The sequence below is a fragment of the Rhinolophus sinicus genome, chromosome 5, assembly GCF_057876585.1.
Source record: "Rhinolophus sinicus isolate RSI-liver-muscle chromosome 5, RSI-T2T, whole genome shotgun sequence".
Classification (NCBI taxonomy): Eukaryota; Metazoa; Chordata; class Mammalia; order Chiroptera; family Rhinolophidae; genus Rhinolophus; species Rhinolophus sinicus.
Window position 1 is genome coordinate 7250312 of NC_142505.1, and position 27377 is coordinate 7277688.

Below are 27377 nucleotides of genomic sequence, written 5' to 3' on the forward strand. Positions count from 1 at the left end.
TCTGTACCTCTGGGATCCTTCTGCCTTCCCACAGGCTGATGTGTCCTCAGCCAGGGGCAAGCGTGGGGGTGCAGCGTGGAGGCCGGAAGCCTTTGATGCCTGCAGGGAGCTCAGGCCAGATGTTTCCACTTAGCCACGTGGGGAATGCCCCTGGCCAGTCTGTCCCAAGAATGAGGTGGCGTCCATGGCAACTGCAGGCCCAGCCTTTGCCCTGGTAGCAGTCTAAGCCTGGGGCCTCAGGGGCCTCAGGTGGGAATCCCCTTATTGTGTGCACTGTGCAATCATCTGGCTGTCCCAGGTCCCCTGGATGGACCAAGGACTGTCCCTGAGGAAGCCACCTTCATATGTTTACTCTGGATTCTGGGAGGAGGACAGCCTGGAGCATAATGTTCCCATTGGGTTTCTAACTGCTGCCTGGACAGGCAAGGCAAGAATCCTTTGCCTCGATTTGATTTGCTGCTGACTCAGGTTCCAAGAATAGCCCTGAGCTCAGTGGGGCCTGAGCCCCCTCCCTTGACTAGGTCTCTCCCAGGCAAGTCCTGAGCTGCTGGCCCCACCGTCTCCTCCCCATCTTCCAGAGGCAGCGAGGACCTGGTGGAACGCTCAGCTGTCTAGCCCCCTGCCACCCTTGGGCACTGGTCTGTAAGGCAGGTGGGCAGGTAGGCCCCTCTTCCTGCGCCCCTAACCCTCTGCAATCAGGTTGGGGCTTCATTTCTAAGCCCAGGCATGACCCTCAGGCTCCAGGTGTGCTAGACACAAGAGCTTCATGCCAAGCCATGGAATGTGATGCAGAAGCGTGTGGCAGAGGCGCATTGGAAGTTACCAGGAAAAGTGACTTGGTCAGCCTGAAGTTTAGCATGGGGACTCAGGCCAGATTTGGTGGCAACCTGGTGAGCTGCACTATGGCGGAGCAGAGGTCATGGCTGTAGGAAGAGGTAGAGTGGGCTGTGGGGGACACAAGCAGGACAGCATCCCCAACAGCGCTGGGGTACCTAGGGGAATGGAAGGTGAGAGGAGCGGAGCTTGGCCTGCCCAGCTTTTGCTCGCAGTTCTGGGAGAAATTTGGAGTGCCCAGGACAGTGGGATATGGGGCTGGAATCCTGAAAAGGGGCCCCCGTTGGAAATAGATATGGTGCAATCTGGCAGAGGCGGTGACTGAAGCCAGCTTGGGAAGGAAAAGAACAGCTCCGGGCCCCCCTGCCCTGATGGAGGGAGCTGCCTCTGGGGCTGTCCTAGGACCTGTGCCCGCCAGGAGGCTGGAGCCAGGGGCCTCGGAGGACCATAGCCCTGCACCTGAGCCTCCTGGGAGCTCCAGACCTGCATGCGGCCCCAGCCGTGCTTCTACCACCCCAACAGCCTCTTTCAGCACTTTTTGAGTGACCCCCGTCACAGCAGGCGGCCCTCCTTTCTTTTGGGGACCCCTCATGGTTCTGATGAGGTTTTCCTGAACACCCTCTCCGCTCAGCCTCTAGTTTCCCCTACAGGCTGGACCCACACTTATGTCCATAATGTACATGCCAGTTCTGCCCTGCTCTCACCCCCGCTCGCGTGCGAGAGAAGGGGAGGGTGTTGGTGACTGACTGCCTCTGTAAGGAGAAATGTCTGGTTCTCTGCTGCCCTCACCTGTAGGACAGCTTCGAGGGGTGGAGGGTGCTAGGAAAAGGTTCTGGGTCTATGAGTCATAGCACGGCATCCCAGGATAATTAGGGGGATGGGTCAGTGAGAAAAGTAGCTCCCGCCTCTGGGCAATAGAACAGTATAGATGGACTTCATTGCTCCCAGCTATGGCTATACCCCAAACCTCAGGCCCTGGAGGAGTCCAGGGAAGACAACTTTAACAGAAGTGCTGTCCGCATCTCTCCCCACTCAGCCTGTGGATCCCCAGGGGAGGCTGTGGGGCCAAGCATGTTGGAAGGGCCCGGTAGCAGTGGGGAGGGTAGATGTATTTCCTGAGCTGCCAGAATTATCCAGGACTGGCAGAAAAGAAAAAGAAAAAATCGGGGCCTGCATTCTTGAGAGTCTCTGCTTTAGACTCATCTCACGATAGCGGTCCTGATCTGGAGGTGTGTTGGAGGGGCTCCATCCACGGTCACAGAAGCCAGTTGAGGGACATGTGGGTGGGAAGTCAGGCTGGTTAAGGGGAGATGAATGGGGCAAGGGTTATGAAGGTGGAAGCCGTAGGTGGACTGTGAGGGCAGTGAAGAGAGGGGCCCAGGGTGACTTCTGGGCCTGGTGGGATGATGGGTAGAAGCAGGTCTTCAAGGAGATGAGATTGAAGGAGGGGACTCAGGCAGGCCAGAATGAGGAGGTGTAGGTAGGGGACCTGGCTTGGGGCAGGACAGGCCCATGAGAGGGGTTGTAGGCAGGAGGGGGTGAATTCCTGAGAAATGAGCTGTGTGTGGTCCCACCCTCCACTCACCGGTAGCCCCTCCCTGCAGGCACAGCTGGATGGCATCTGCCTGGGACTGGTTCAGGGCATAGTAGGGGGTGCAGGACACTGGGATGGACACGTATGCGTAAACATGACACAGATTCCCTCCTCCTAACTTCCCCCTCCAGATGGGGGGGGTTGGACATTACTTGGGGGCAGCTCAGTGGATTTCCCTGGGATGAGCCCAGAGCCCTTATTTGCTGGGGGCTGCTCAGCTTGAAAAGGGGACCAGGGTGTGGTACAGGAGACCCAACAGACAGAGCGATAGCTGAATCACAGGAGTGGCCGGCGGGACTCATGGCCCGAGGGCTCGTCTGGGCACCCGCATAGGGTGGGGGGTGAGTCATCTCCAGCTGCAGCCTCAAACCCCCACCCCACCCCATCCTGCTGCCTCTTTGGTCCCCAGGAACCTATGGAAACTCCAGCCTCCAGCAGTCACTTCACTAATCACTCCGTTTGACCTAAAGCAGCCAAGACCTCTGACCCTAGATGAGGTTGGAAGGGGCTCCCTCAGCATCTGTAGAGAACCTTCTGGGGGATTCCCAGAAGCCATAGGAGGTGGGGTCTTTACATTTAAGTGGAGTCAGATCGTCTGTCCAGGGGAGGGGTGGTGGGGGCGGCGACCTCTGGGACGGTGGGTGGAGGCGGGCCCCTGGGTCCCCGCCTGCCGCTCCGCCCCCCAGGATTAGGGACTTTTCTCTGCTGTGGCCGCGGGACTGCGGCGGCGGCTGGCGGAGGGAGCCGGCGGACCCGCAGGCAAGCCCGGGACTGGGGGCCGGGAGCGCGGGGCGCGGACCTGCCAAGGCTGCGGGAGCCGAGGGGCAGAGGCGGGGGTCCTGGCTGACCGTTTACCACACCCAGGATGAAGCTGCCGCTCCTGGTGGCCACGCTCTGCGCCGGGATCCTGGCAGGGGCGCCCCAAGCGCGGGCCCAGCACAGGGAACGAGGTGGGCACGACTAGGAAGGACCCCGTCCAGGACACTGCACTCTGTCACCCGCGGCTGCACTCGGCCTCCATCTGGGATGCCCCGCAACACGACCCCGCGTGCAGGCCTCCTGACTTTCCTCGGACTCCCCAAACGCTCCGCAACCCGCGCTGCGTCTCCCAAACGGCACCCCAGCCTATTCAGACCCAAACGCTAACTCCCCAGATGCGCGCTGGGTCCCCTTCCCTATGTCACTCCGCGCTGAGCCCCCGAGGCCAACCTCAGTCCCAGATACACCCCCGGCTCAGGCGACTCTCCCTCCCCACCAATGCTCCACGGAGTCGCCTGTGGCCACCATCTCGGCTCCTCCAAGGCGCACAGGCCCGAGCTGGCCGGAGCCTGTCTGCAGAGCAGATAAGGGCTACTCCCCGGTCCCCAGCAACTCGTCCGAAGGGACCACAGTGCCGGGAGGGGGAGGGGAGCGTGAAGGGGGATGGGCTCCAAGAAGAGGTCGTGATCGCTCCTTCCCCCATCCCCAAAGTGACCTGCACGCGCCTTTATGCGGCTGACATCGTGTTCCTGCTGGACGGCTCCTCGTCCATCGGCCGCAGCAACTTCCGCGAAGTGCGTGGTTTCCTTGAGGGGCTGGTGCTGCCCTTCTCCGGAGCAGCCAGTGCACAGGGTGTTCGCTTCGCTGCAGTGCAGTACAGTGACGACCCACGGTGAGTGGTGCTGGAGCTGGGGGCCCAGAGCTGCCCCCAGGGTCCCTCCCCCAGATAGGTGCGAAAATCCACCAAGACCCAGGCTTTGGGGAACCCAGAGCCCCGCCAGGACCTCCTCTTGAGACAGGGCAGAGATCTCCTAGGTAGAGCCCTGGCACCTGAGGCAGCTCCAGACTAGTGCCCTACCAAAGACAAAGGCTGTGCTACCTGATCTGAACATGGAGAGCTCAGGGGGGCCCAGGGGCCCCAGATGCCTCATGGTTGCTGGACTCCCTGTGTTCTGGCCCCTTGGTGCCTTCTGCCTCTCCACTCACTAGAGGGCCTTCCTGTCTGGCTAATATCCACCTCCCTACAACTGGGCCCTTCCTCCTACACTTATTTAATTAATCAGACATCCTGCCCCGCCCCTGCCCCAGGCTGGGAGCCCCAAGGGCTGCAGGCCTGCCCAGGCCCAGCCACAGGCAGGACACAAAGGGACACTTGAGGAGTTGGTTAACTTGGGGGCTTCAGAGGTGGAGAGCAGGAATCACAGGACCAAGAGGACCTTCACGGGGCCCTGATACTCACAACCCTCACCCCAGAGGCCTCCCTGGAGACCAGGGCCAGCAAAGCTCCTGGCCCCTAGCCTGTTGCCACATCCCTGCTTCCCACAGGACAGAGTTTGGCCTGGATACGCTTGGCTCAGGGGGTGATGTGATCCGTGCCATCCGTGAACTCAGCTACAAGGGGGGCAACACGCGCACAGGGGCTGCGATTCTTCATGTGGCTGATCATGTCTTCCTGCCCCAGCTGGCCCGACCTGGTGTCCCCAAGGTGATCTCTCACCCTACCATGCCTCCCAAGGTGACCCCAGGTTAAGTGCCTGAGGCAGCCCTAACTTGCCCCCTGCGCCTGCCCAGGTCTGCATCCTCATCACAGATGGGAAGTCCCAGGACCTGGTGGACACAGCTGCCCAGAGGCTGAAGGGGCAGGGGGTCAAGCTGTTTGCTGTGGGTGAGTACGCAGGTGGGGTGACGGGTTGGCTGGGGCAGGGACCAGTCAGAGGACATGTGGGCCGCTGAGCCCTGATTGGATGTCACCTCAGGGATCAAGAATGCTGACCCCCAGGAGCTGAAGAGAGTTGCCTCACAGCCCACCAGCGATTTCTTCTTCTTCGTCAATGACTTCAGCATCTTGAGGACGCTGCTGCCCCTCGTTTCCAGGAGAGTATGCACAACTGCTGGTGGTGTGCCTGTGACCCTGCCCCGTGAGTTCCTGCCTATCCTGTGTGCCCTGACCAGGACCTCCAACCCCAACCCCATCCCGTGTGCTCCTGACACCAAGCTTGGGGTGCTGTCCTCTGATCCTGCCCTAGAGGTGCTCCCCTACCCTCTGTGCTCCTGACCTTTGACTCCAATCCACATCTTAAGTGCTGACCCCTCATCCTCCTGCCTGATTCCCCCTGTCTCAGCTGATGACGCGACCTCTGGCCCACGAGACCTGGTGCTGTCTGAGCCAGGCAGTCAATCCTTGAAAGTACAGTGGACAGCAGCCAGCGGGCCTGTGACTGGTTACAAGGTCCAGTACACTCCCCTGACAGGGCTGGGACAGCCAGTGCCGAGTGAACGGCGGGAGGTAACGATGTCAGGAGCCATAGGGGGAGGGCTGGGGGCTTGGCTGGGTACAATGAAGTGACCTCTGACCCTGGGCAGGTGAGCGTCCCAGCTGGTGAGACCAGCACACGGCTGCAGGGTCTCCGGCCACTGACCGAGTACCAAGTAACTGTCGTTGCCCTCTACGCCAACAGCATCGGGGAGGCCGTGAGCGGGACAGCTCGGACTAGTGAGCAATTCTGCTAATCTCTGACCCCACCCACCTAACCACCCACCCCAGTAACCCCTCCCCACTCCTGACTCCACTGATCCCTGGTGGGACTTTCCCCCAGCTGCCCTTGAGGGGCCGGAGCTGACCATCCAGAACACAACAGCCCACAGCCTCCTGGTGGCCTGGCGGAATGTGCCAGGTGCAACTGGCTACCGTGTGACATGGCGGGTCCTCATTGGTGAGTGAGAGATGTGGGTTGAAGGGAGTCCCTGCACCTCAGACAGGACTGTAGAGTCCTGAGTCTGCAAGACCCACTGAACACTCTGCCCCACCCCCAAACAGGTGGGGTCACGCAGCAGCAGGAGCTGGGCCCTGGGCAGGGTTCAGTGTTGCTGCGTGACCTGGAGCCTGGCACAGACTATGAGGTGACCGTGAGTGCCCTGCTTGGCCGTAGCGTGGGGTCTGCCACCTCGCTGACTGCCCGCACTGGTAAGAAAGCCCGGTGCTTTCTTTAGGCTGGGTGGGCAGGCAGACAGGGCACGGAGGCCACTGACATCCCATGTACCCTGGGCAGAAACTTCCATTGAGCAGACACTGCGCCCGGTCATCCTGGGACCAACATCCATCCTTCTTTCCTGGAACGTGGTGCCTGAGGCCCGTGGCTACCGGCTGGAGTGGCGGCGTGAGAGTGGTCAGTGCAGGGGGGACGGTGGGCAGGCAGGGTCGGGGGTGTGGCTTCAGCTGCCTCACCCTGTCATCTTGCAGTCTTAGAGGTACCACAGAAGGTGGTACTGCCCTCTGATGTGACCCGCTACCAGTTGGATGGGCTGCAGCCAGGCACTGAGTATCGCCTCACGCTCTACACTCTGCTGGAGGGCCGGGAGGTGGCCACACCTGCAACTGTGGTCCCCACTGGTGAGGACTCGGTGGTCCTGGCCAGGTGAGAGGGGAAGCTACAGGGAACCCAGGCTACCTCTCATGCTGTGCTCCCCACTAGGGCCAGAGCAGCCCGTGGGCCCGGTAACAGACCTACAGGCGACCGAGCTGCCTGGGCAACGGGTGCGAGTGTCCTGGAGCCCAGTTCCCGGTGCCACCGAGTACCGCATCACTGTACGCAGCATCCAGGGTGAGGTGGACACAGCCAGCACCTCCTGACACACACATTAAAATTCCAGCCCTCGGGGTCAGATTGTACCCTCCCCGCATCTCCTTCCACTCCTGCGTCTCCACAGCCTCTTCCTGTCTCCTGCCCTATTCGCCTCTCAAGACAGCAGAGTCCAGACCAGTCACAGGATCTGCTGCCCGCTGCTCTGCCCCACCCAGCTCTGCCTCCACTCCCTGCCCCATATCCCTGTCCATGGCTTTCACCCTTCTCCACAACTACAAGCTCAATCCCTGCCCTCCTTTTACCCTAGCTGTGACCACTGTCTACTGTGACCTCTCATCCCATGTCTCCATCCAGTACTGACCCTGTCACATTGCTGTCAAAAACCTGTCAACTCATATAGCTGCCCACTGATTTCTGTCATCCTACATCCCATGTCCCTGTCCCCTGACCCCCATGACCCTGTGTCCCCATTCATCACTGGCCCTTGTAAACCTGTGTCACTGTCCCCACTGACTTCTTTTTTCCGATGACCTCATCTCCCATCCTTTTCATCCCATGTCCCATCCCTCACTGGTCCTTTTCATTCTGTGTCTCTGTCCATCACTGACTGTCTGTGTCCCACATCCCGATGTCTCACTGACCTCTGCTCCCTTACCTTGCCTTCTCCCTTAGGGGTTGAGCGGACCCTGGTGCTTCCTGGGAGTCAGACCGCCTTTGACTTGGATGATGTCCGGGCTGGGCTGAGCTACACTGTGCGGGTGTCCGCTCGAGTTGGCGCCCGCGAGGGTGGTGTCAGCATCCTCACTGTCCGCAGGGGTGAGCACTGCAGGAGGCTTGTGGGGGACAACTGCCTCCCTCACTCAGTCCTAGTCTTGACCACTGACCTCTTGTTTTTAACCCCCAGAGCCGGAAACCTCACTTGCCATCCCAGGGCTGCGGGTCGTGGCATCAGATGCAACGCGAGTAAGGGTGGCCTGGGGACCTGTTCCTGGAGCCAGTGGATTTCGGATTAGCTGGAGGACAGACAGTGGTCAGTATAGGGTGAGTGGGAAGGTTGCTGAGGGGAACGATAGAGGGGCAGGCAGGTGCCATGCCAACACTTCCCTCTGACCCTAGGTCCAGAATCCAGCCAGACACTGCCCCGGGAATCTACTGCCACAGATATCATGGGGCTGCGGCCTGGGACCTCCTACCAGGTGTCTGTGTCAGCACTGCGAGGGAGAGAGGAGGGCCCCCCTGTGGTCGTCGTGGCTCAGACTGGTCAGGGCCTGCCCCTGCCCCTTGGCTCTCTACCTCCAGTGCCCTTTCAGACCCCCAGGCCTCCCATCTCAGACCCTTGCTTCTCCTCAAAACGCCAGTCTCCCCCTTCAGAGTCCCACTGCCTCCTCCCTCAGAGGCCTGCTTCTCCCTTCAGTCTCCCTTGCCTCCTCCTAAGCCCCTGCTTGGGTCAGATTCTTCTGCCTCTTCTGCCTGTGACCCCACTATCTTTGCTTTAGAATTTCCACCCTCTTATCTCTCAGGCCCCCACTGCCTTTTCTGCTGGACCCGACTTTCATTTTAGACTTACACTTTCTCCTTTGTCAGACCCCCTCACTGCCTCCTATTACCTCCATAGGAACCCTATTACCTTCTCTGTCAGACTCCCTTGCTCTCAGATTCCTATCACCTATCACCTCAGATTCCTGCTATCCCCTCTATCAGAACCCCCACTTCTTCCCCCACCTGACCCATTCACTACCTTCTCTCTCAGATACCTGCCTCCTATTAGGCTTTGATAGTCTTCCCCTATTCGATGGCCTCCAATACCACCCCCGCCAGACCTTCTGCTGCCTCCCCCATCAGACTCCCCATTACCTCTTCCTGCAGACCCACTGGGCCCAGTGAGGAACGTCCATGTGACTCAAACTAGCAGCTCATCTGTCACCATTGCCTGGAACAGGTTTCCTGGTGCCACGGGATACAAGGTCTCCTGGCGCTCAGGCCATGGTAAGGGCCATAGGTTTTGGAGGGGACCAGAGGTTTTGGAGGGTCATGGGGGTTCTGGGTGGAATGGTGGCTGGGAGTTTCTAAGGGGTCCGGGTGGGGCACTGGAGGGCAAAGTCTGACTAGCCCTGGAGCTGCCTCCATCCTCACTTTCAGGCCCAGAGAAATCGCAGTTGGTTTCTGGCGAAGCCACGATGGCTGAACTGGATGGGCTGGAGCCAGGTACTGAGTACCTGGTGCACGTGTGGGCCCACGTGGCTGGTGTGGAGGGGACCCCTGCTTCTCTGGTTGTGAAGACCGGTGAGTGGACCCTGGCCAGATGCTACCCACATCTCACTGGCTACCCCCCCCGCTGTGTATTCCTGACTGCTCCAGCTGCCCACTCCATCACTACTCAGTAACTTCTCTTCCCACACTGACCCCACATTGACTAAGTGTCCACCCACAGTGACCACACTGCCTGCCCCAAGGCACTGACCTCACCTCCTCCCTCTCATGGCTTTCCGACACTGATCTGTCCACACTAACCTCGTGCTGAACTTCAGACCTCCCTGTATTGCCCATGCCTGCACTACCACTCTGTTTTGTGTCAGCCATCTGGTGGTCCCTGACGCCTTACCCTGCCTCTGCCCCCAGACCCGGTGCCCGTGGGCAGTGTGTCAAAGCTGCAGATCCTGAATGCTTCCAGTGATGTTCTGAGGATCACCTGGGTGGGGGTCCCTGGAGCCACAGCCTACAGACTGGCCTGGGGCCAGAGTGAAGGTATGCTTCCTTAACCCCGCCTTTGTCCTCCCTGCTCAGGACTGTCCCCTCTGGTCAGCTACCCCCACCCCTAACCGTTGCCCCATGTTCGCCTGGCCAGGTGGCCCCACGAGACAACAGATGCTCCCCGGAAACACGGACTCCGCAGAAATACGGGGCCTGGAAGGCGGAGTCAGCTACTCGGTGCGAGTGACTGCACTGGTCGGGGACCGTGAGGGAGCACCTGTCTCCATTGTCGTCACCACACGTAGGCGGAGCTTGGTTTGGGGCGAGCCTTGGATTGGTGGCCTGGACGGTTTGGAGGCGGGGTTTGGAATAGGGACCAGAGATTGGTAGTAAACCTGTGGGGGCGGGGTCTGAGGGCCTAAAACCTGGAATAGGCAGAGGCGGTGCGTGTTCCAGGGTTGGTCTGGGATTGGCGGAGGGACTAGTGGGAACGAAGCCTCCCTAATTTCTGTGCTTTCTCTCAAGCGCCTGAAGTTCCGCCGGCCCTGGAGACCCTTCGTGTAGTGCAGCGAGGGGAGCACTCGCTGAGGTTGCGCTGGCAACCGGTGTCCGGGGCACACGGCTACCGTCTGCGTTGGCGACCTGAGGGTAAGAAGTGCCCCCGGTAGGGGTTAGGGACCACTGGGGATAGGGCCGTGGGCGGGGTCGCCAAGTGGGCGAGGTCAGTGAAAGTGGGCAGGGTCTGTCAGTTGGGTCTGCGACCTTCCGGAGATTAGTCAACCAGGTGGGTGAGATCGATGAGGGTCATTTGGGCAGAGTCAGTAAAATGGGTCAGTGAGGATGGGGACTATCAGTCAGGAGGGTGGAACTGGTTATCAAGGGTCAGTCAGTGAGGCTGGTGGGGTCATCGTCACTAAGGTAGGTGAGGGTCAGTGAGGTGGGCGTGTCCGTTAATGCCGGGCTGTAGCATCCTCCCACGTGCCTCCAGCCCCGACCCTCACATTTGCCCCAGGTGGCCAGGAACAGTCCCGGGTTCTGGGGCCAGAGCTCAGCAGCTATGAACTGGACGGGCTGGAGCCAGCCACCCCATACCGCATATGGCTGAGTGTCTTGTGGCCGGCTGGAGAAGGGCCCCCCACCGAAGTGACTGCATACACTGGTGAGCCCAGAGGGCCCCCTTCCCTGGTGTGCTCTTCCCCCCACTGGTGACCCCCCTGATTTCCTGCACTCCTGCTGTAGCCACTCTATCATGTCTGATCCTGGGGTGACCTCCGTATGACTTACCATGACACTTCCTTCACTAAAATGAACCTGCCCCAGGATCTCCTTAGATCTCTCCCCTCTGGATTCTCAGGACAGATTCTGATCCCTGGTCTTTAATCTCGCCTTCAGAGTCACCTCGTGTCCCAAGCACTGAACTACGTGTGGTAGACACCTCAGTTGACTCAGTGACTCTGGCCTGGACCCCAGTGTCTGGTGTATCAAGCTACATCCTATCCTGGCAGCCACTAAGACGCCCTGGCCAAGGTGAAGGGGAGGCCAGGGTCGGGGTGGGCTGGCAGTGGGACTGCGTGGAGGTCCACCTGTTTCACTGAGTTCTGTCCTCTGCAGAAATGCCTGGGGCCTCACAGACACTTCCAGGAATCTCGAGCTCCCAGCAGGTGACAGGGCTAGAGCCTGGCATCGACTACATCTTCACCCTGACACCCATCCGGGAGGGTGTACAGGGTCCTAAGGCCACTGTCACACAGAGCCCAAGTATGGTGGGCACAGTGGGAGGGGCCTAAGGGTGTAGTTAGATGGGCTGACCGCTTAGTAACTCAGCCCCCTCCCTGCAGTGTGTCCCCAGGGCCTGATGGACGTGGTGTTCCTGCTGCACACCACTCGGGACAATGCTGATCGTTCAGAGGCTGTAAAGCGAGCTCTTGGGCGTCTGGTGTCTGCACTTGGGCCCCTTGGGCCACATGCAGTCCAGGTTTGGCCCTAGAGGCAGCCATACCCCTACTTGTCCCTGCCCTTCTCCACTCTGGGCTCCACAGTAGCTACAATCTCCGTACCCTACCATTGGCCCAGGCTTTCTGCCAGTCCTTCCCCAGGCTCCAGATCGAATCTGCTGCTTGGCTCCCTATCCTTCCATCACTGCTGCCCCTAATAGTTCGGGTTTCGTCATGTACCCAGGCTCTGTGTCTCCACTTCCCCCACCCCAGGCTCTGTGTCCCCCATCCCTACTCTGTCATCCTCCCCAGGTTCTGTGTCCCTCCCCCCCAGGTTGGCCTCCTGTCCTACAATCACCGGCCCTCCCCGCTATTCCCACTGAACAGCTCCCATGACCCTGGCGTCATCCTGCAGAAAATCCGTAATATCCCCTACATTGACCCAAATGGGAACAATCTGGGTAAGGACTGCAGTGGACACGGACTCTTGGGGCTTTTTCATTGGGAGCTCAGTGCCCCTAGGTTCTGACATGACTTTCCTACCAGGCACAGCCGTGAGCGCAGCTCACAGATACCTGTTGGCACCAGATGCTCCTGGACGCCGCCGGCAAGTGCCAGGGGTGATGGTTCTGCTAGTAGATGAGCCCTTGAGAGGTGACATCTTCAACCCTATCCGCGAAGCCCAGGCTGCTGGTGAGGAGTAGGGCTGGTGGACGTGGAAGCTGGCACAGGGCTGGCCCCAGCAGGGTTGTCATGCAAGCTGCTGGACCCCTCCTTAGGGCTGAAAGTGATGATCCTGGGCCTGGTGGGAGCTGACCCAGAACAGCTGCGTCGTTCGGTGCCAGGCATGCTCCCTGTCCAGACCTTTTTTGCCGTGGATGATGGTCCAAGCTTGGATCAGGCAGTCAATAGTTTGGCAACAATCCTGTGTCAGGTAGCTCTGGTCATTCTGGTTTGGAAGGGGCTTCTGGGGGACTAGGGCATGAAGAGGAGGGGGCCTGGGGGCTCTTGGTAGAACTGCCTGGCCTCAAGCAGACCCTGTGTCCACAGCCACAGACAGAGCCTTGCTCGGTGCATTGTCCAAAGGTAAGTGTCCAGGGTTAAGGGGTGGGCAAGGGACACACCTATGGTTAGCCACTCTGACCCTTGTCCAAAATCTTTCCCCAGGGCCAGAAGGGGGAACCCGGAGAGATGGTGAGTGGCCGTGGTGGGGAGTAGAGAATGGGTTGGGGGTCAGGGGGCAGGGGGAAGGCTGGCAGCACAGGGCTCACTGACCACCCTTCCTAGGGCCTGAAAGGACAAGCTGGGCCTCCTGGCACCCCCGGCCTCCCGGTGAGTGCCTCCCCACACCTGTCTTCTCTGCCCTGACTGGCATATACAACCTCCTTACCTGTTCTCTCTGCTCAGGGCAGGATCGGTGCTCCTGGCCCCCAGGGGCCCCCAGGAAGTTCCATTGCAAAGGGCGAGAAGGTGAGTGTGGAGACCACTGTGGTTCCCCTAAGGCACTCCTCGATGTTTCCTCAGGAGTTTTAGAAGAGAAGGAAAGAGCAGAGTTAGAACCACACTCCAGGGTATTTCTAGAAGCTGAACTGGACACTATAAAGCCCACCAGAGACTGGGGAAGGGTCTGAAGTAGGAAGGCCAGAGGGGTTTTGAGAGTCCCTGGAGAGCCTGGGTGGGAGTTCTAAGTCCTTGAGGTGGAGAGGCCCCCTGCCTCATCACTGGCCTGGTCTGGTTCAGGCTCCATCCAGCTCAAAGAGGCCATGTCTCTGTTCCGCTGCTCTACCCCCAACAACACTTGGGGGCCTATGGCCCTATAGTCTGGGCTCCTCCAGCAAGTCAGGGACACTGAGGAAGGGTCCCTTCCTACCCTGACCTCTTTGCCTCCTTAGGGCTACCCTGGGGCAGATGGGGATCCAGGCAGCCCCGGCCTCCCTGGGACTCCTGGAACGCCTGGCCCAAAGGTGAGTGAGGCTGGCCCTTGTAGGTCACGTGGTGGAGCACTTGGCTTCAGTGGGTGGGGCGGTCTGACTGTCCTGACTCTGGCCTCCATTTACAGGGCTCCCCAGGGTGGCCCGGCTCTCGTGGTGAACCGGTAAGTTTGCTGTTCCTTCTTTGCTCTCCCAGCATCTTCCCAGAGTTCTTTCTGCAGAGTGAAGACCTGGGGTGGTGGGGCAGTTTTGGCCCGTAGGGGCCCACCCTGAGATGCACTTGAGACCAAGCAACATCCTTTGCTCTGTTTTGTCCTCAGGGAGAGCGAGGGCCTCAAGGCCCGAAGGGGGAGCCGGTAGGTGAAAGGGGAAGGGAGGGAGTCAGGATGTCCCAGGGAGGAGCAGGCTTACCCCAGGCCAGACTCCGTGCAGGGCCTGAGGTGTGATAAGGAGTAACGGGCACCTCTCGGGGCTTCTCCCACCTCAAAGCTGCCATACCCTGAACCCTGCCCACTGTTCTCTGTCCTTGTAGGGAGAGCCTGGACGAGTCACTGGGGGTGATGGCCCAGGGCTTCCTGGGCTGAAAGGGGACCCTGGACCTCCGGTAAGTTCTAGGGTATGTGGGGGCAAGTGATGTGTGGTAGGGGTACCAATAGGAAGCATGGAGAAAGGAGGGGTCTGTGGGGTGTTTTTTTTATACTTTATCTCTTCGATCAGGGCCCTCCTGGATCTCATGGCCCATTGGGAGACCCAGGACCCCGTGGTCCCCCAGGACTTCCTGGAACAGCTGTGAAGGTGACAACATGACCCCCATATGGTCTTATGACCTCCATGTGATCCAGTGACCTGGTGACTCCATTTGAACCCTACTGGTTGCTCTGAGCCCCTGTGAACCCCTGACCCCCCATGACTCCTCAGTTCCTCCATGACCTTTGTGATCTAATGGACCCTATGACCCTCGTTCCTCCTGGTATCTTGGGGAGTGGAGGTGTGGTCCAGGGTCATGGGGTCATGATCTGTCTTCCAGGGTGACAAAGGCGATCGTGGGGAGCCGGTAAGTGAGGGGCAAGGTAGGCAGGGGGTGGCTTGGAGTCTGATTCTCCCTGCCACTATTCCTGACCTGCTATTCTCTCCCAGGGTCCCCCTGGACCAGATATTGTCGGCGGTGCTGCAGGGGATCCCGGGCTGCCGGTGAGGCCCTGGGGACCATGCTCAGTGGTGTAAACAGAGGGGCTAGGGGCTCTGCTGGGGCAGTGGATGGGTGCTGGGCCAGTAGGGGGCTCACATTTTTACTCACCTCCTCCTAGGGTTTTCCTGGAAGCCCCGGACTCCCAGGCCCAGCTGGCCCCCCTGGAAAGAAAGGAGAAAAGGTAAGAGACCTTAGCTCTTGGTGTCCCAGTTCTGGGGCGTGGGGCTCTGGGTGCTGAGGTGCAGAGCCTTCTGTTCATCTGTTTCTCCTTCAGGGAGACTGTGAGGATGGAGCCCCAGGCCTCCCAGGACAACCTGGGCCCCCGGGTGAGCGGGTGAGTATAGGACCAGGGCTTCTGAGTGTGGTGGGCATAGCTCCAGCCCCAACCCGCAGCCATCAACCTTTTACTCCATCCTTATGCTCAACCCCAAACCTCTGAACCCCTTCCAGGGCCTACGGGGACCTCCTGGAGACGTCGGCCCCAAAGTAAGTGCCATTTTAAGAGAGGTCTGGTATGAGGGTGACACACTGGGACCTCTATAGGATTAGCGGAGGTGGGAGGGTCAGGAGATAAGGGTTCTCTTCAGCCAGAGGTTCTGGTTTCAGAGGAGGGATGGCCAGAGTCTGAAACACCTAGTCTGGGGTTCAACAGTGAAGGCCCCCCTCTTCTGTCTCTCTCCCCTCAGGGTGACCGAGGATTGCAAGGGGCCGTGGGTGAGACAGGAGAGAAGGTAAGTGCAGCCTGGGGGCTCTCAGGGCCCTGAGGGGTCTGGAACCAGACTCAGCTCTGACCCACTCTACTCCATCAGGGTGAACGCGGCAATCCTGGCCCAGGAGGACCCCAGGTGAGCCCACTGACCCCAACGCCAGTGCCCGCTGACCTGCGCTCTGGGCCCCTCCTACTTCTGATTTTTGCCCTTGACCTCCACTGCCCCTGCCCCTTGACCTCTCCTCACATGACTCCTAATTCCTGCTGATGCAGGTTTTAATCTTCAACCCCAAGGACGTACTTTTAGCTTTCTCACCCTGCAGAACCGACCTTGACTTCCACTGACCAGGGCTTTGAACCTTCCTGCTAAGTTAGACCCCTGCTGACCTAAACCCTGATCTTCCGTGACCCCTGTCCTGTCCCACTCCCAACCTCTAGCCCTTGTTTGCCACAATTGCCCTGCCCCCACCGCCTGATTCAGCATTTCTGCTCCTTGTCCCCAGGGGCTGCCGGGAGTTGCTGGGCATCCTGGAGTTGAGGGTCCTGAAGTGAGTTTGTGGCTGTGGTGGGACCAGGAGTGAGGCTTTCACGTGTTCCTCCTCCCCTGGGCTCACGCTTTCTCCACGTGCAGGGGCCACCAGGACCCACTGGCCGCCGAGGAGAGAAGGTGGGTCCTGGGCTGGGGTACAGTCTCACCCCTATAGCAGGGATTGTGGCAGGTGAGACACTGGGACCTTGGGTTCCTACATGGGTCTCTGATCCATCCCTGCCTCTATCCTTTCTCCACAGGGGGAGCCTGGCCGCCCTGGGGACCCTGCTGTGGTGAGTGAGGGGGGAATGGGGCTCTGAGCACAGCACAGCCCCTCAGGCAGTAGTGACCCACCTGGAAGCCAGTGTCTCCATAACCTTGGGACCCTGGTGTGCTCTGAGCTCTGTGACTCTCCTTAGGCTATAACATGCCTCTCGGTCCCTGGTATGATCTTTGACCCCGTGACCCACGATACAGGTCATGAACTCCGTGTAACCCCTGCCTAGCTCCCAGCGGTGACTGAGCTCTGTGCAGAGATCGAACTCTGTAACCTCCAGTTCTATATAACCCCATCCCCAATCAAGGCTGTAGTACTGTGATCCCCAGGCCGGGCCAAGCTGTGTCTGTCCTGTTTGTTTTCAGGGACCTACTGGTGATGGAGTCAAAGGAGAGAAGGTAAATCTGGAGAGAATGAAGGGAGGCCTACACAGCTGAGGTCAAGGCCATGAGGGCTGCCTGGAGGCCCCGGGGGTCATGAGGGCGGTGGCATGATTGCTGTGCGGGGAGGGTCATGGAACCTGGGGCTGGTGCTGACGGTTTTTCCACCTCCAGGGAGAGGTGGGGCCCACTGGACCCAAAGGAGCTACCGGAGTCAAAGGGGAGCCAGTGAGTATAGGGAAAGTGCTTGGGGGCGCAGAACAGGTAAAGGTCTTGCCCCCCTGACTTTCAATCCTTCTACCCACAGGGCGCACCTGGCTTGGTTCTTCCTGGAGACCCTGGCCCCAAGGGAGACCCTGGAAACCGGGTGAATAAATATGGGGATAGGGAGTGTGACAGAAGAAGATGAGGTGCTGCCTGGGAGCCCCAACTAAGTCTTGTCTCTCCTCCCCATGTCCTGCAGGGCCCCATTGGCCTCACTGGCAGAGCAGGACCTCCAGTGAGTACCTGTGACTTTGGGTACAGGTACAGTAATGTCAAGGTTTCTGGGCTCACTTTTCCTCAAGGGCTGGCCACTATGTCTTGCGTCCTCCACAGGGTGACTCAGGGCCTCCTGGAGAGAAGGGAGACCCTGGGCGGCCCGGCCCCGCAGGACCTGTCGGCCCCCGAGGACGAGATGTAAGAGGGCCAGATTGGGGGAGTCCTTGGGGATGAGGAGTAGGGTGTTGCCGGCATCACTGGGGGTCTTGGGACCAGGGCTGACTTTCATGTCTCATAGGGTGAAGCTGGAGAGAAAGGTGATGAGGGCCCCCCGGTGAGATTCTTTTTCAATGTGCTTTCTGATTCTTTACCCTTGAACTGTGATCCCTGGGCAGGTCATTCAGTCCAACCCCCTGCATCCTGCCCAGCTGGTGCCCAGGCCCTTCTCTGTCCCCACTCCCTGAGTTAGTCTGAGCCTAACTCACCTGCTCAGTGTGGCTTTCTCTCCATCACCAGGGTGACCCAGGTTTGCCTGGAAAAGCTGGCGAGCGTGGCGTTCGGGTGAGGCTTGGCAGGGAGAAGTAAGGGGGTGATGGGAGAACCTCTAGGAGGTGGGCATGAAGGTGATAGGACACTCTGAGGAGAGAAAGGGTGATGGGAAGTCTGCAGGGAGGCATGTGGTGGTGATGGGAAACTCTGGCATGGTTTTTGGGGTAACGGGGAAGCTGGGACAATATGAGGGGTCATGGGGAAGGCTGCAGAATGCTGGGAGGGTTTGTCTCAGACCAGCTGTTCTTCCCAGGGGACACCTGGAGTTCGGGGACCTGTGGGTGAGAAGGGAGACCAGGGAGAACCTGGAGAGGATGGACGAAACGTGAGTCTTAACCTCTGACCCCTGACCTTAACCTCATCTTCAACCCCCAACCCTCCAATTCCCAGCCCCTGACCCTGCCACCCCAGCCTTATAATGCTATATCCTCACAATCCTCACTTCCTGTGACCCCTTCCTCTCAACCCCCAAAGGGTACCAGGATCCCCATGAGTCCTTAGGGTACGTCCAAAGGTCCCCAAAACTGCTGCCTAAATTCTGTCCCTGACCCTCTGACTTCCTGCAGGGCAGCCCTGGACCAGCTGGACCCAAGGGTGACCGTGGGGAGCCGGTGAGTAGTGCTGGTGTTCTGGGCTCAGGAGGGATAGAGATTTCTAGTGTTCAGCACCCATATACTAGGGAGCCGAGATCAAGGTGGGGAGCACTGATGGCCGCCTCCAGGCCTGACCTGCCTCCTGGGGGTTGGCATTGGGGTGCTGCAGAGAATCTGGGAGGGCAAACCTGAGCCGTGCCCTGGGACCTCAGGGCTCCTGTTGACAATTATTTTCTTTCCCAGGGACCTCCAGGACCCCCTGGACGTCAGGTAAGGGTTGATCTGGGTCTGGTCCTCTGTCATCTCCCTCTTCTGCCCCAGTTGGCTCCACACTGTGTCCCCTCATTCCTTCTGCTGGCTCCCACTTCCCCCCATTGCCAGCTGGTATCTTCGTTGATCCCACAGCCCCTCAGGACCCCATCTGCCCTCACCAGCCCACTCCCCCTTGTGGAGCCATTCATCTCACTGGTCATTTCCCCCACAGGTGGACACGGGACTTGGAGCCAGAGAGAAGGTATCAGGGTGTGTGGGTGGAGTGAAGCTGTGAGCACAGGAAGGCATCCCATTGTCTGCATGGCAGGCTCTGCCTCGGGCGTGCCTGTGACCCGAGTGCTGTTTCCTCAACAAGCTTGTCTTTGCCACAGGGAGAGCCTGGGGACCGTGGACAGGAGGGTCCTCGGGGACCCAAGGGTGACCCCGGCCCCCCTGGAGCCTCTGGGGAGAGGGTGAGTGTGGTTGGTCCCATGGGGAGGTGTGGGCCTGGGAAAGCCTGCTCTGATTTCTTCCTTCCCCATCCTCAGGGCATTGATGGACTTCGGGGGCCCCCAGGCCCACAGGTGAGTGATGTACTTTGCTCCACCAGCCTACCTCCCTATCTTGCCCTCACCTCTCACTGATCTTTTTTCTTCCAGGGGGACCCAGGTGTCCGAGGCCCAGCAGGAGAAAAGGTGAGAGGTTGTGTTGATTTCTGACCGTGGGCCATCTCATTCTTTGAGGCCGCTCACCACTTTGTTTTCCTCAGGGTGACAGGGGCCCCCCTGGCCTGGATGGCCGCAGTGGGCTAGATGGGAAACCAGGAACCCCTGGCCCGCCTGGGCTTCATGTGAGTCACGCTGGTCACTGCCTGGTCACACCCCTCCCCTCACCCCTTCTCTTGACTCCATCCTCACCTGGCTTTTCTTGGTCTTGATGCGCTTTGGGCCAGATGGGTTATGTGTGTCTTCTAGAGCCCTGCCTGGGTGGGGGGTTACTGCCTTGCAGGCCTTGTGTTCACAGGAACTAGTGGCCCTGTCAGCAGGCAGTACCCCTGACCCCATGACCACTGTTGACTCCCTGACTTTGGGTCTCTCCTCAGGGTGCTACAGGCAAAGCCGGGGACCCAGGAAGAGATGTAAGTAAGGGGAGAGGTGAGGGTGCAGGGCAGCTCAGGGGTTCAGCGAAAATTGCATTCAGGTCATCAGAGTCACAGCATCAGCGGGAGTAAGGGGAGCTGGTCCAGGCCTGTCCTTGGGAGGGGTCCCAGTCCCTGGCAGGCAGGTTTTAGCAGGGTCCCACTTTTTGACTTTCTCTGCCCTGGGGGTGTTAGTAGTCCTCCTCCCAAGTCCTGGGGGCTCTTCCCTCAAGAATTTCAGCAGGGGCCCCCTAACCCTTGGGGTCTCTGCCTCAGGGGATATCAATGGCACCTCCCAATTCTGGGGGTCTCTACTCTTAGTGGGGTCCTCCAAGTCCATGGGTATGCCCAGGGTGTATCTCAGTGTTCCCCTCAATCCTAGCAAAGACTTTTTCCAGGGGCTTCCGGGCCTCCGAGGAGAACAGGGACCTCCTGGCCCCCCCGGCCCCCCTGGAGCACTGGTAAGTCCTAGCTTTCATGCCTCCTTACTGCCCTCACCCCAATCCTGCCTCCTGAACAATGATCTGTTTCCACAGGGAAAGCCAGGCGACGATGGCAAGCCAGGCCTGAATGGGAAAAACGTGAGTGTCCAGAGCAGACACAGCAAACCGGCTGACAGATGCCAGCACATGGGCACAGCCCAGAGGCATACATACACATGGGGCTCACATGCAGACACTTGCCGAGACAGCCCAACACCCGCGACCTTGTGCAGACACACAGACACATTCTGAAACACTCGTCCGCGCGCACACAAGCAGCCTCGCAGACACAGTGAGTTAGGTGGACATGCTGGCTTGTGCTCAGATGGGCAGACTCATGCTAAAATAACCCACCCCGCAGCACAGGTGAGGAGCTATAGACACAGACTGACAGGTGCAGACACGGGTAAAGCCGCATCAGGGACACGTGGAGACATGTTGACACACAAACACCTCCGCCCAGACACAGATACATGCTAAGACACGGCCGCACACACGGCCACACGTGGACCTGTGTTGAGACATGATGAGACATATATCCCAGGCTCTGACATGTGACGTTTTCTGGGACATACTGACACATGCATTTATATCCACAGTCACTCGCATACATACGGCCACACATATTAAGATACACACAAGACTTGCAGTCAAGTCACACAGACAGTTCTCAAGGCACCAGGGGCATGCAGACACACGTCCATCTGTGCAAACCTTATAAGCCCCTGCCCATATGCAGACACAGATCAAGACGTGCAGACAGACTGAGACACCTACCCAGTGTCACCTACCAGGACACAAAGACCCATGCACAGGTACACGTGCTGATATATACAGACCCAGGACACGTGGACACTCAGCGCCCCCAGAGATGCATAGATGTGGGGTTCCATCTCAGAAGCCAGAGACAGGTGGACGTGCAGTTAAGGGTGGAGGCGAGGAGAGCATGCAGGCACACCCTCAGGTGTGCACAGCTCGCTCAGAGGGTCACCGTCGTGCTCTGAGACACACACGGGCTTGGAGCTACAGTCAGTTCGTCACCTGAGATCCACCAAGACAGCGTCTTGTAGCCAGATGCCAGTGAACGTTTGGGCTGATATGAGTCCTCTGCCCGCAGGGAGAACCTGGGGACCCCGGAGAAGACGGGAGAAAGGTAAAGCCCCTCATTTGGAATCTTCTCTGGCCTCAAATCGGGGCCGTGTCTGAAGCACCTTTGTCTTCCATAGGGAGAGAAGGGAGATTCGGGCGCCCCTGGGAGAGAAGTGAGTGCTGGAGTCTTCTGTAACCTCTAACCTATGACCCTGACCCTGTGATATATGGCTTCAATCTTTTCTGAGGTCTCAGGGTCCTGATGCTGGCTGCATCCTCCACAGGGTCACGATGGCCCCAAGGGTGAGCGTGGAGCTCCTGGTAGCCCTGGACTCCCGGGCCCCCCAGGCCTCCCAGGGCAGGTCGGCCCTCCTGGCCAGGTGAGTGTCCAGGGTCACGTTAGGACTTGGGAGCAACAGGGGCTATTGTGTTCCCACCAGATACCCTCCCAGCATGCCATGGTCCTGTGTGACCCTTTGTGTCCTGTCATATTGCAGGGTTTTCCTGGTGTTCCAGGAAGTCTGGGCCCCAAGGTGAGTGTGCATATGCTGAATAGGGGGTGTGGTGAGGGGCATTCCCCGACCTGATCATTATTTGTTCTCAGGGTGACCGCGGGGACAGTGGATCCAAAGGTGAACAGGTGAGGCACCCCCCTTTTCCCATGCCCAGGTAGCCACAGCACCCACATATACACATACATGCCCCACAAGCTGGGTCCAGCAGCTTCTGTCTTGGTGTCTCCAGGGCCTCCCTGGAGAGCGCGGCCTGAGAGGAGAGCCTGGGAGTGTGACGGTGAGTGGAGCTGGGGAGCTGGTCCTTGACTCGTGTGCGTGCCTCCAGGGGCCACCTCTCTATTCCCCTGCCTCTTGCTATGAGACCCCACATGTTCTGTCCCATGTACTGGGCTGTCTGCCCGACTGGGATTCCTGTAGTCTACTCAGGGGAGACTGGGCATTGGGGGCGTGCCAGGGAGGGGCTCCAGGCGCCTCGAGCCTCTTCAACCAAGGGTTAAGGGTCTTCTGGTAGGAGGCCTGAGGAAGAGGGCATGGAGGCTATTTCTGGGGACAGTGTGGGGCAGAGGCAGGGCTTCTCTGTCGACAACCCCTTATTCAGCTTGTGTTTCCAGAATGTGGAGCGGTTGCTGGAAAACATTGGCATCAAGGTAGGTTGTTTGGGGGCTGGGCATGGGCGCTGGTAGAGGCCTCATGGGGCTGGGCCAGGGCATGGGGGGCTGCAGTAATGGGCCATGTTCCTCCCACCGCTGCTGTCACTCAGGCGTCTGCCCTGCGGGAGATTGTGGAGACCTGGGACGAGAGCTCAGGCAGCTTCCTGCCAGTGCCTGACCGGCGGCGTGGCCCCAAGGGGGACCCAGGCGAGCGGGGCCCCCCAGGCAAGGAGGTGTGTGCTGACTGCTCAGTAGCGGGTGCCCTGTGGAGGGTGTGCTTGTACAGCCACCAGCTTCCACTCTTCTGTTCCTCCAGGGACCAATCGGCTTTTCTGGTGACCGTGGGCCAAAGGGAGATCGTGGAGACCCAGGCCCTCAGGGGCCACCTGGCCTGGCCCTTGGGGAGAGGGGCTCCCCTGGGCCTCCTGGCCTGGCTGGGGAGCCTGGAAAGCCTGGTATTCCTGGGCTCCCAGGCTCGGCTGGGGGTGTGGGAGAGCCAGGAAGGCCAGGAGAGAGGGTGAGCCTGGGGGCTGGCTGGGAGGGCCAGGGAAGTGGAGTCGGGAAGAGCTGGACTCCACACAAACATAACCCCCACTCTGCTCTCTGCACTCCAGGGAGAACGGGGAGAGAAAGGAGAACGCGGAGAACAGGTGAGCTGTGAGGGGCTTCATGAGGTGGGATGACCTGGAGGCTGTGCTGGCCCAGCCACCTGTCTCCTTCTTTTCTACAGGGCAGAGATGGCCCTCCTGGAATCCCTGGCCCCCCCGGCCCCCCTGGCCCCAAGGTGATCACCCTAGCCCTGCACTAGGCCTGCGACTGGCTGTCACTAGGAAGCCACCATTAGTGAAGGCCCCAGAAACTCCACGTGGTCTCAGACCCCATAACCCTCTAGGATCCTGGGATCTGGGATGACCCCTCCATGCCTCTGTGACAGACACATCTCTCTCCCCTATGACCTTGTGCTTGTAGGTGGCTGTAGACGAGCCAGGTCCTGGATTCCCTGGACTCAAGGGCGCTAAGGTCAGTGTGTGGGATCAACCTGGAGGCCACCCCTTGCCATGGCACCAGGGCCTGGCTTGACATGTCATCCCCACAGGGGGAGCCAGGCAGTGATGGCGACCGAGGCCCCAAAGGAGACAGGGTGAGGCCTCCCCCTCCTCTATGGGAGCAAACCAGGGTGGGGTGTATGTGGGCACATGGCAGTGCCTGGGGGTTCAAGCATGACACTCCGCCTGCAGGGTGTGCCAGGCATCAAAGGAGACCGGGGAGAGCCTGGACAGAGTGGTCATAGTGGCAGCCCGGTGAGTCCTTGTCCGCTGGCACATGTGTGCCAGCACATGGCTCTTACTTGCGTTGCCTGGACTGGAGTGTGCATGGCCTGTCTGGGGGGAGCTGGGGTGGGGGGCAAGGAGAGTGCGGCCTGAAACCTCTTCTCTGCAGGGTCTACCAGGGGAGCGCGGCGTGGCTGGGCCTGAAGGGAAGCCGGTGAGTGGTGGCAGGACCAACTCGGTCCAGGTTCTGGGGAAAGCTGCTCCCCACTGTGCTCAGTGACCAGGGACGGGTGTGTGCCTGTGTGCCCGGGTGCGAGTGCAGCTGCATGATGTCTGGGAGGTGGCTGTGTGTGTGCACACAGGAACATGTGTGTCATCCATGAGGGGCAGTCCATGTCTATGGGTGACCTGTGCCAAGGAGCAATGGGGACACAGAAATGGGCCCCCCAGGCAAAGGCCTCTAGGGGGCGGAAAGAGATCCAAGTAAGGCCCAGATTGAGGCTCAGCCGCTCCCTTTTCTATCCAGGGTCTGCAAGGTCCAAGGGGGGCCCCTGGCCCGGCGGTGAGTACCCCAGAATCCTCACCCCTTATGCTCCCATCCTGTGCCCAACCCCCACCATGGGCAGTACTGCCTCAATTTTTCTGGTGGGGTGGGTCTGGCTCCCCCTTATCAGACTCTTTCTCTCTCCAACAGGGTGGCCATGGAGACCCTGGACCACCAGGTGCCCCGGTGAGTGACAGAGCACTGGCTCGTGGGGGTGGGACAGGTGTTGGTCCCCATTGATGAGCCAGGCCTTGTTTATGTTAATCTCTGAGCCCAGACAGATAACTCTGACCCTTATCCCCTGCCCTTGACACTTTTCTCTAGGGTCTCGCTGGCCCCTCGGGACCCCAGGGACCTTCTGGCCTGAAGGTGAGTACAGATGTGTGCAGGTATGTGGTTGGAAGGAGGAGGAGGCTCCTTCGAGCCATGTCTGCACCAGGATAACATCTGCCAACCTCCTGGGATGTCAGTGCCTTGCAATGAGGCTGCGCACCAAGGTGTCCCATCCCTGGGGGCTCTGCTTATGGCCCGGGCTGAGGAGCCTCCTGTCCATCTGGGGCCTCACTCAGTCTCTGGGTTTTTGACAGGGGGAGCCTGGAGAGACAGGACCACCAGGACGGGTGAGTGGCCCAGCTCGTGGGTCAGAGTCACAGGGAGCCAGGCAGGGTTGGCACTGCCCTGAACTTTTTCTTCTCCCAGGGCCTGCCTGGACCTACTGGACCTGTGGGACTTCCCGGCCCCCCTGGTTCTTCAGGCCTTGTGGTGAGTGAGTCCCTTCTGGCCCCAGCAGGGACACCGTGTCCCTGTCCGCTGAGTCCCGTGTTCTCCTGTGTCTCCCTGACATTTAACTTCTGTCCCTCAGGGTCCTCAGGGGGCACCAGGTTTGCCTGGACAAGTGGTGAGTTCTGAGGGTCAGGGCTGGGCTGCAGAGGTTGGGGGGCGACGGGCAGGCCCCTGACAGAGCTCCTCCTGCTCAGGGGGAGACAGGGAAGCCGGGCGCCCCAGGTCGTGATGGTGCCAGTGGAAAAGATGGAGACAGAGGAGCCCCTGGTGTGCCGGTGTGTGTTGAGGGGAGCATGCTGCAGGCCTGTGATGGGGCGCCTGGAGGAGGAAGAGAAGGGGAGGGCTGGGACACGGGGAGAGTGCGGTGGAGAAGCACTGAGTTCCTCATGCTGCTCTGCCACAGGGGTCACCAGGTCTGCCCGGCCCTGTCGGATCTAAAGGAGAACCTGGACCCATGGGGGCCCCTGGACAGGTGATTTTTGACCCCACCTCCAGCCTAGTTTGAACCTCTCATCCAAGAGGGCAGGGGGCAGCGGGATTGGGGAGATACGGCAGGAAGCAAGGTAACTCACTAGACATTCCCCACAGACTGTGGTCGGGCCCCCTGGAGCCAAGGGAGAGAAGGTGAGTGTGTGGGGGGCCTGGGAAGAGGGGCCAAGTGGTGGGGCCAAGGAACCCCACTGAGCCCTCTCCCTCACAGGGAGCCCCTGGAGGCCTTGCTGGAGACCTGGTGGGAGAGCCGGTGAGTGTGGAACGTCCAGAAGCATAGTGCACCCTCCCTCATGACTGTCAACGTCCACAACATGTCCCCCATTTGACCCCAGGCTTCATGCCATCCTCCTTGAGTCTCCTCTGTCTTGTCCCTGATGCCCCATGTTGCCTCCTAACCCATCTCTACAGGGAGCCAAAGGTGACCGAGGACTGCCAGGGCCACGGGGTGAGAAGGTGAGGTGGGCCTGGTCCGAGGGCCTGAGCTCTGGGCAGGGAGGGGTGAAGTTGCGTGGCCAGACCCCCTCACCACACTTTCTGTGCAGGGTGAAGCCGGCCGTGCAGGGGAGCCCGGAGACCCTGGGGAAGATGTGAGTCTGTGGTCTGGGCAAGTCTGAGCCTGGGTTGAGGAGTGCAGTTAGGGACATATGGGACCATTCCTAGGCCCATGCACCTGTCTGAACCAGAGCCTGGCCGCCCATCCCTGCATTCAGAGTCCTGCTCCCGGAAGCACACACTCCCAGGGCTGGGGCTCCATCTTTGCTTCCATGTGCCAATTCTCATTCTGTTCCTTACCCTGTGTGAGCACACGTGTGCTCCTGTCTGATTTCCCAGGTCTCAGGACCCAGCGGAGTCTTGTGTGCCTCCTTGGTCATGTTTATGCTGCACCTTTTCCCGTCCTCTCTGTGCTCCATAGATCTGACTTCATGTCTGTGGTCACACCTGAGCTCCCGGGGATGGGACGTGTCTGAGTCCCCCCTCCTGTATCTGCACTCACATGCACGGTCCCACATGTCGGTGCTCGGTGCTCATGTGTGAGCTCCATGTGTCTGTGGTCAGGCCTGAACGTCCCTCTGTCTGTGCCCTCGTGAAACCATGGCCACCTCTGAATTCCCGTGAGCCAATCCTTGGTCACATTTCTGACTTTCCATGTGTCTGCGATCACATCTGCACTCACCTGGGACTATTTTAAGGTCATATCTAAGCTCTGGGTACATGTTCCTACCCTCTCAAGAGCTGTTTACTTTGGTTTTTTTAGGGTTTTAAAGGCGCTCCAGGACTCAAGGGTCAGAAGGTATGTGTGCCCCAAAGTGTCCCTGTGAGGGGTCATGGTCCTGAGACTCCCTGAGCCTGATCTGACCCCTCTTACCTTGAAGGGTGACCCAGGAGTCGGGGTCCAGGGCCCCCCTGGGCAAACTGGTCCTCCAGGTCTAAAGGTAAGTCTCTGCCCTATCCCCAGTGGTAGGGGCAGTGGGCAGGGGTCCCCTGGCGGTGGGAGGAAGAGGGCATTCTTTTTTTTCAAAGATCTACTTGGTTTTATTGAACGATTCATGAATTGGGCAGCAGCCCATCTCATAAAGAGAAAGGTGCTCCCGGAAGAGGGCATTCTGGGACTAGTCCTGGGAAGGGGTGCTGCTGGGACCACTCCTCCCCTTGCTATCTCTGTTCCAGGGAGACTCGGGCCTCCCTGGTCCCCCCGGTGCTCCTGGTGTCGTCGGGTTTCCTGGTCAGCCAGGCCTTCGAGGAGAGATGGGTCAGCCAGGTGCCCCCGGAGAGCGGGTAAGGGTGCTGGGAGCAGCGTGTAGGAAGGTGGTGCCTTCAGGACATCTGAATCCAATAGTGGATGAGGAGAAGGGGGCCCAGGCCCTGTCGCAGGGGCTCCCAGTCTTGGGAGGCAGAGGGAGAGGAGAGT

The 27377-nt window shown here is 59.5% G+C and overlaps 1 protein-coding gene across 1 annotated transcript in view; it reads left to right on the forward strand.

The window, feature by feature from the left end:
• The first annotated feature begins 3135 nt into the window (after positions 1–3135).
• The window catches only part of COL7A1 (collagen type VII alpha 1 chain), a 31110-nt gene continuing 6868 nt past the window's right edge, over positions 3136–27377 (forward strand). The window contains exons 1-94 of the mRNA XM_019723923.3: positions 3136–3378; positions 3899–4079; positions 4733–4892; positions 4979–5072; positions 5164–5325; positions 5530–5693; positions 5771–5900; positions 6004–6120; positions 6225–6371; positions 6457–6573; positions 6648–6797; positions 6880–7008; positions 7663–7806; positions 7895–8020; positions 8107–8250; positions 8857–8976; positions 9130–9273; positions 9610–9735; positions 9836–9982; positions 10207–10329; positions 10694–10840; positions 11074–11208; positions 11293–11439; positions 11520–11656; positions 11950–12076; positions 12162–12308; positions 12395–12549; positions 12666–12701; positions 12783–12809; positions 12903–12947; positions 13023–13085; positions 13508–13579; positions 13675–13710; positions 13867–13902; positions 14079–14150; positions 14264–14341; positions 14574–14600; positions 14684–14737; positions 14854–14916; positions 15010–15069; positions 15186–15221; positions 15422–15466; positions 15545–15580; positions 15948–15992; positions 16076–16111; positions 16234–16266; positions 16616–16648; positions 16805–16858; positions 16938–16997; positions 17094–17129; positions 17228–17308; positions 17409–17444; positions 17627–17671; positions 17913–17984; positions 18226–18270; positions 18496–18522; positions 18737–18766; positions 18897–18977; positions 19053–19088; positions 19164–19199; positions 19274–19354; positions 19607–19642; positions 20041–20103; positions 20179–20223; positions 21242–21277; positions 21351–21386; positions 21498–21593; positions 21711–21746; positions 21818–21853; positions 21958–22005; positions 22340–22375; positions 22489–22611; positions 22695–22895; positions 22993–23028; positions 23109–23162; positions 23348–23398; positions 23475–23519; positions 23617–23679; positions 23819–23863; positions 24176–24211; positions 24344–24379; positions 24518–24562; positions 24781–24813; positions 24893–24955; positions 25056–25091; positions 25171–25251; positions 25380–25448; positions 25565–25600; positions 25677–25718; positions 25877–25921; positions 26011–26055; positions 26724–26759; positions 26842–26901; positions 27137–27244. Coding sequence (XP_019579482.3) covers positions 3294–3378; positions 3899–4079; positions 4733–4892; positions 4979–5072; positions 5164–5325; positions 5530–5693; positions 5771–5900; positions 6004–6120; positions 6225–6371; positions 6457–6573; positions 6648–6797; positions 6880–7008; positions 7663–7806; positions 7895–8020; positions 8107–8250; positions 8857–8976; positions 9130–9273; positions 9610–9735; positions 9836–9982; positions 10207–10329; positions 10694–10840; positions 11074–11208; positions 11293–11439; positions 11520–11656; positions 11950–12076; positions 12162–12308; positions 12395–12549; positions 12666–12701; positions 12783–12809; positions 12903–12947; positions 13023–13085; positions 13508–13579; positions 13675–13710; positions 13867–13902; positions 14079–14150; positions 14264–14341; positions 14574–14600; positions 14684–14737; positions 14854–14916; positions 15010–15069; positions 15186–15221; positions 15422–15466; positions 15545–15580; positions 15948–15992; positions 16076–16111; positions 16234–16266; positions 16616–16648; positions 16805–16858; positions 16938–16997; positions 17094–17129; positions 17228–17308; positions 17409–17444; positions 17627–17671; positions 17913–17984; positions 18226–18270; positions 18496–18522; positions 18737–18766; positions 18897–18977; positions 19053–19088; positions 19164–19199; positions 19274–19354; positions 19607–19642; positions 20041–20103; positions 20179–20223; positions 21242–21277; positions 21351–21386; positions 21498–21593; positions 21711–21746; positions 21818–21853; positions 21958–22005; positions 22340–22375; positions 22489–22611; positions 22695–22895; positions 22993–23028; positions 23109–23162; positions 23348–23398; positions 23475–23519; positions 23617–23679; positions 23819–23863; positions 24176–24211; positions 24344–24379; positions 24518–24562; positions 24781–24813; positions 24893–24955; positions 25056–25091; positions 25171–25251; positions 25380–25448; positions 25565–25600; positions 25677–25718; positions 25877–25921; positions 26011–26055; positions 26724–26759; positions 26842–26901; positions 27137–27244 — 7215 coding nt within the window. The 5' untranslated portion in view covers positions 3136–3293. The remainder of the gene's footprint in view (positions 3379–3898; positions 4080–4732; positions 4893–4978; positions 5073–5163; positions 5326–5529; positions 5694–5770; positions 5901–6003; positions 6121–6224; positions 6372–6456; positions 6574–6647; positions 6798–6879; positions 7009–7662; positions 7807–7894; positions 8021–8106; positions 8251–8856; positions 8977–9129; positions 9274–9609; positions 9736–9835; positions 9983–10206; positions 10330–10693; positions 10841–11073; positions 11209–11292; positions 11440–11519; positions 11657–11949; positions 12077–12161; positions 12309–12394; positions 12550–12665; positions 12702–12782; positions 12810–12902; positions 12948–13022; positions 13086–13507; positions 13580–13674; positions 13711–13866; positions 13903–14078; positions 14151–14263; positions 14342–14573; positions 14601–14683; positions 14738–14853; positions 14917–15009; positions 15070–15185; positions 15222–15421; positions 15467–15544; positions 15581–15947; positions 15993–16075; positions 16112–16233; positions 16267–16615; positions 16649–16804; positions 16859–16937; positions 16998–17093; positions 17130–17227; positions 17309–17408; positions 17445–17626; positions 17672–17912; positions 17985–18225; positions 18271–18495; positions 18523–18736; positions 18767–18896; positions 18978–19052; positions 19089–19163; positions 19200–19273; positions 19355–19606; positions 19643–20040; positions 20104–20178; positions 20224–21241; positions 21278–21350; positions 21387–21497; positions 21594–21710; positions 21747–21817; positions 21854–21957; positions 22006–22339; positions 22376–22488; positions 22612–22694; positions 22896–22992; positions 23029–23108; positions 23163–23347; positions 23399–23474; positions 23520–23616; positions 23680–23818; positions 23864–24175; positions 24212–24343; positions 24380–24517; positions 24563–24780; positions 24814–24892; positions 24956–25055; positions 25092–25170; positions 25252–25379; positions 25449–25564; positions 25601–25676; positions 25719–25876; positions 25922–26010; positions 26056–26723; positions 26760–26841; positions 26902–27136; positions 27245–27377) is intronic.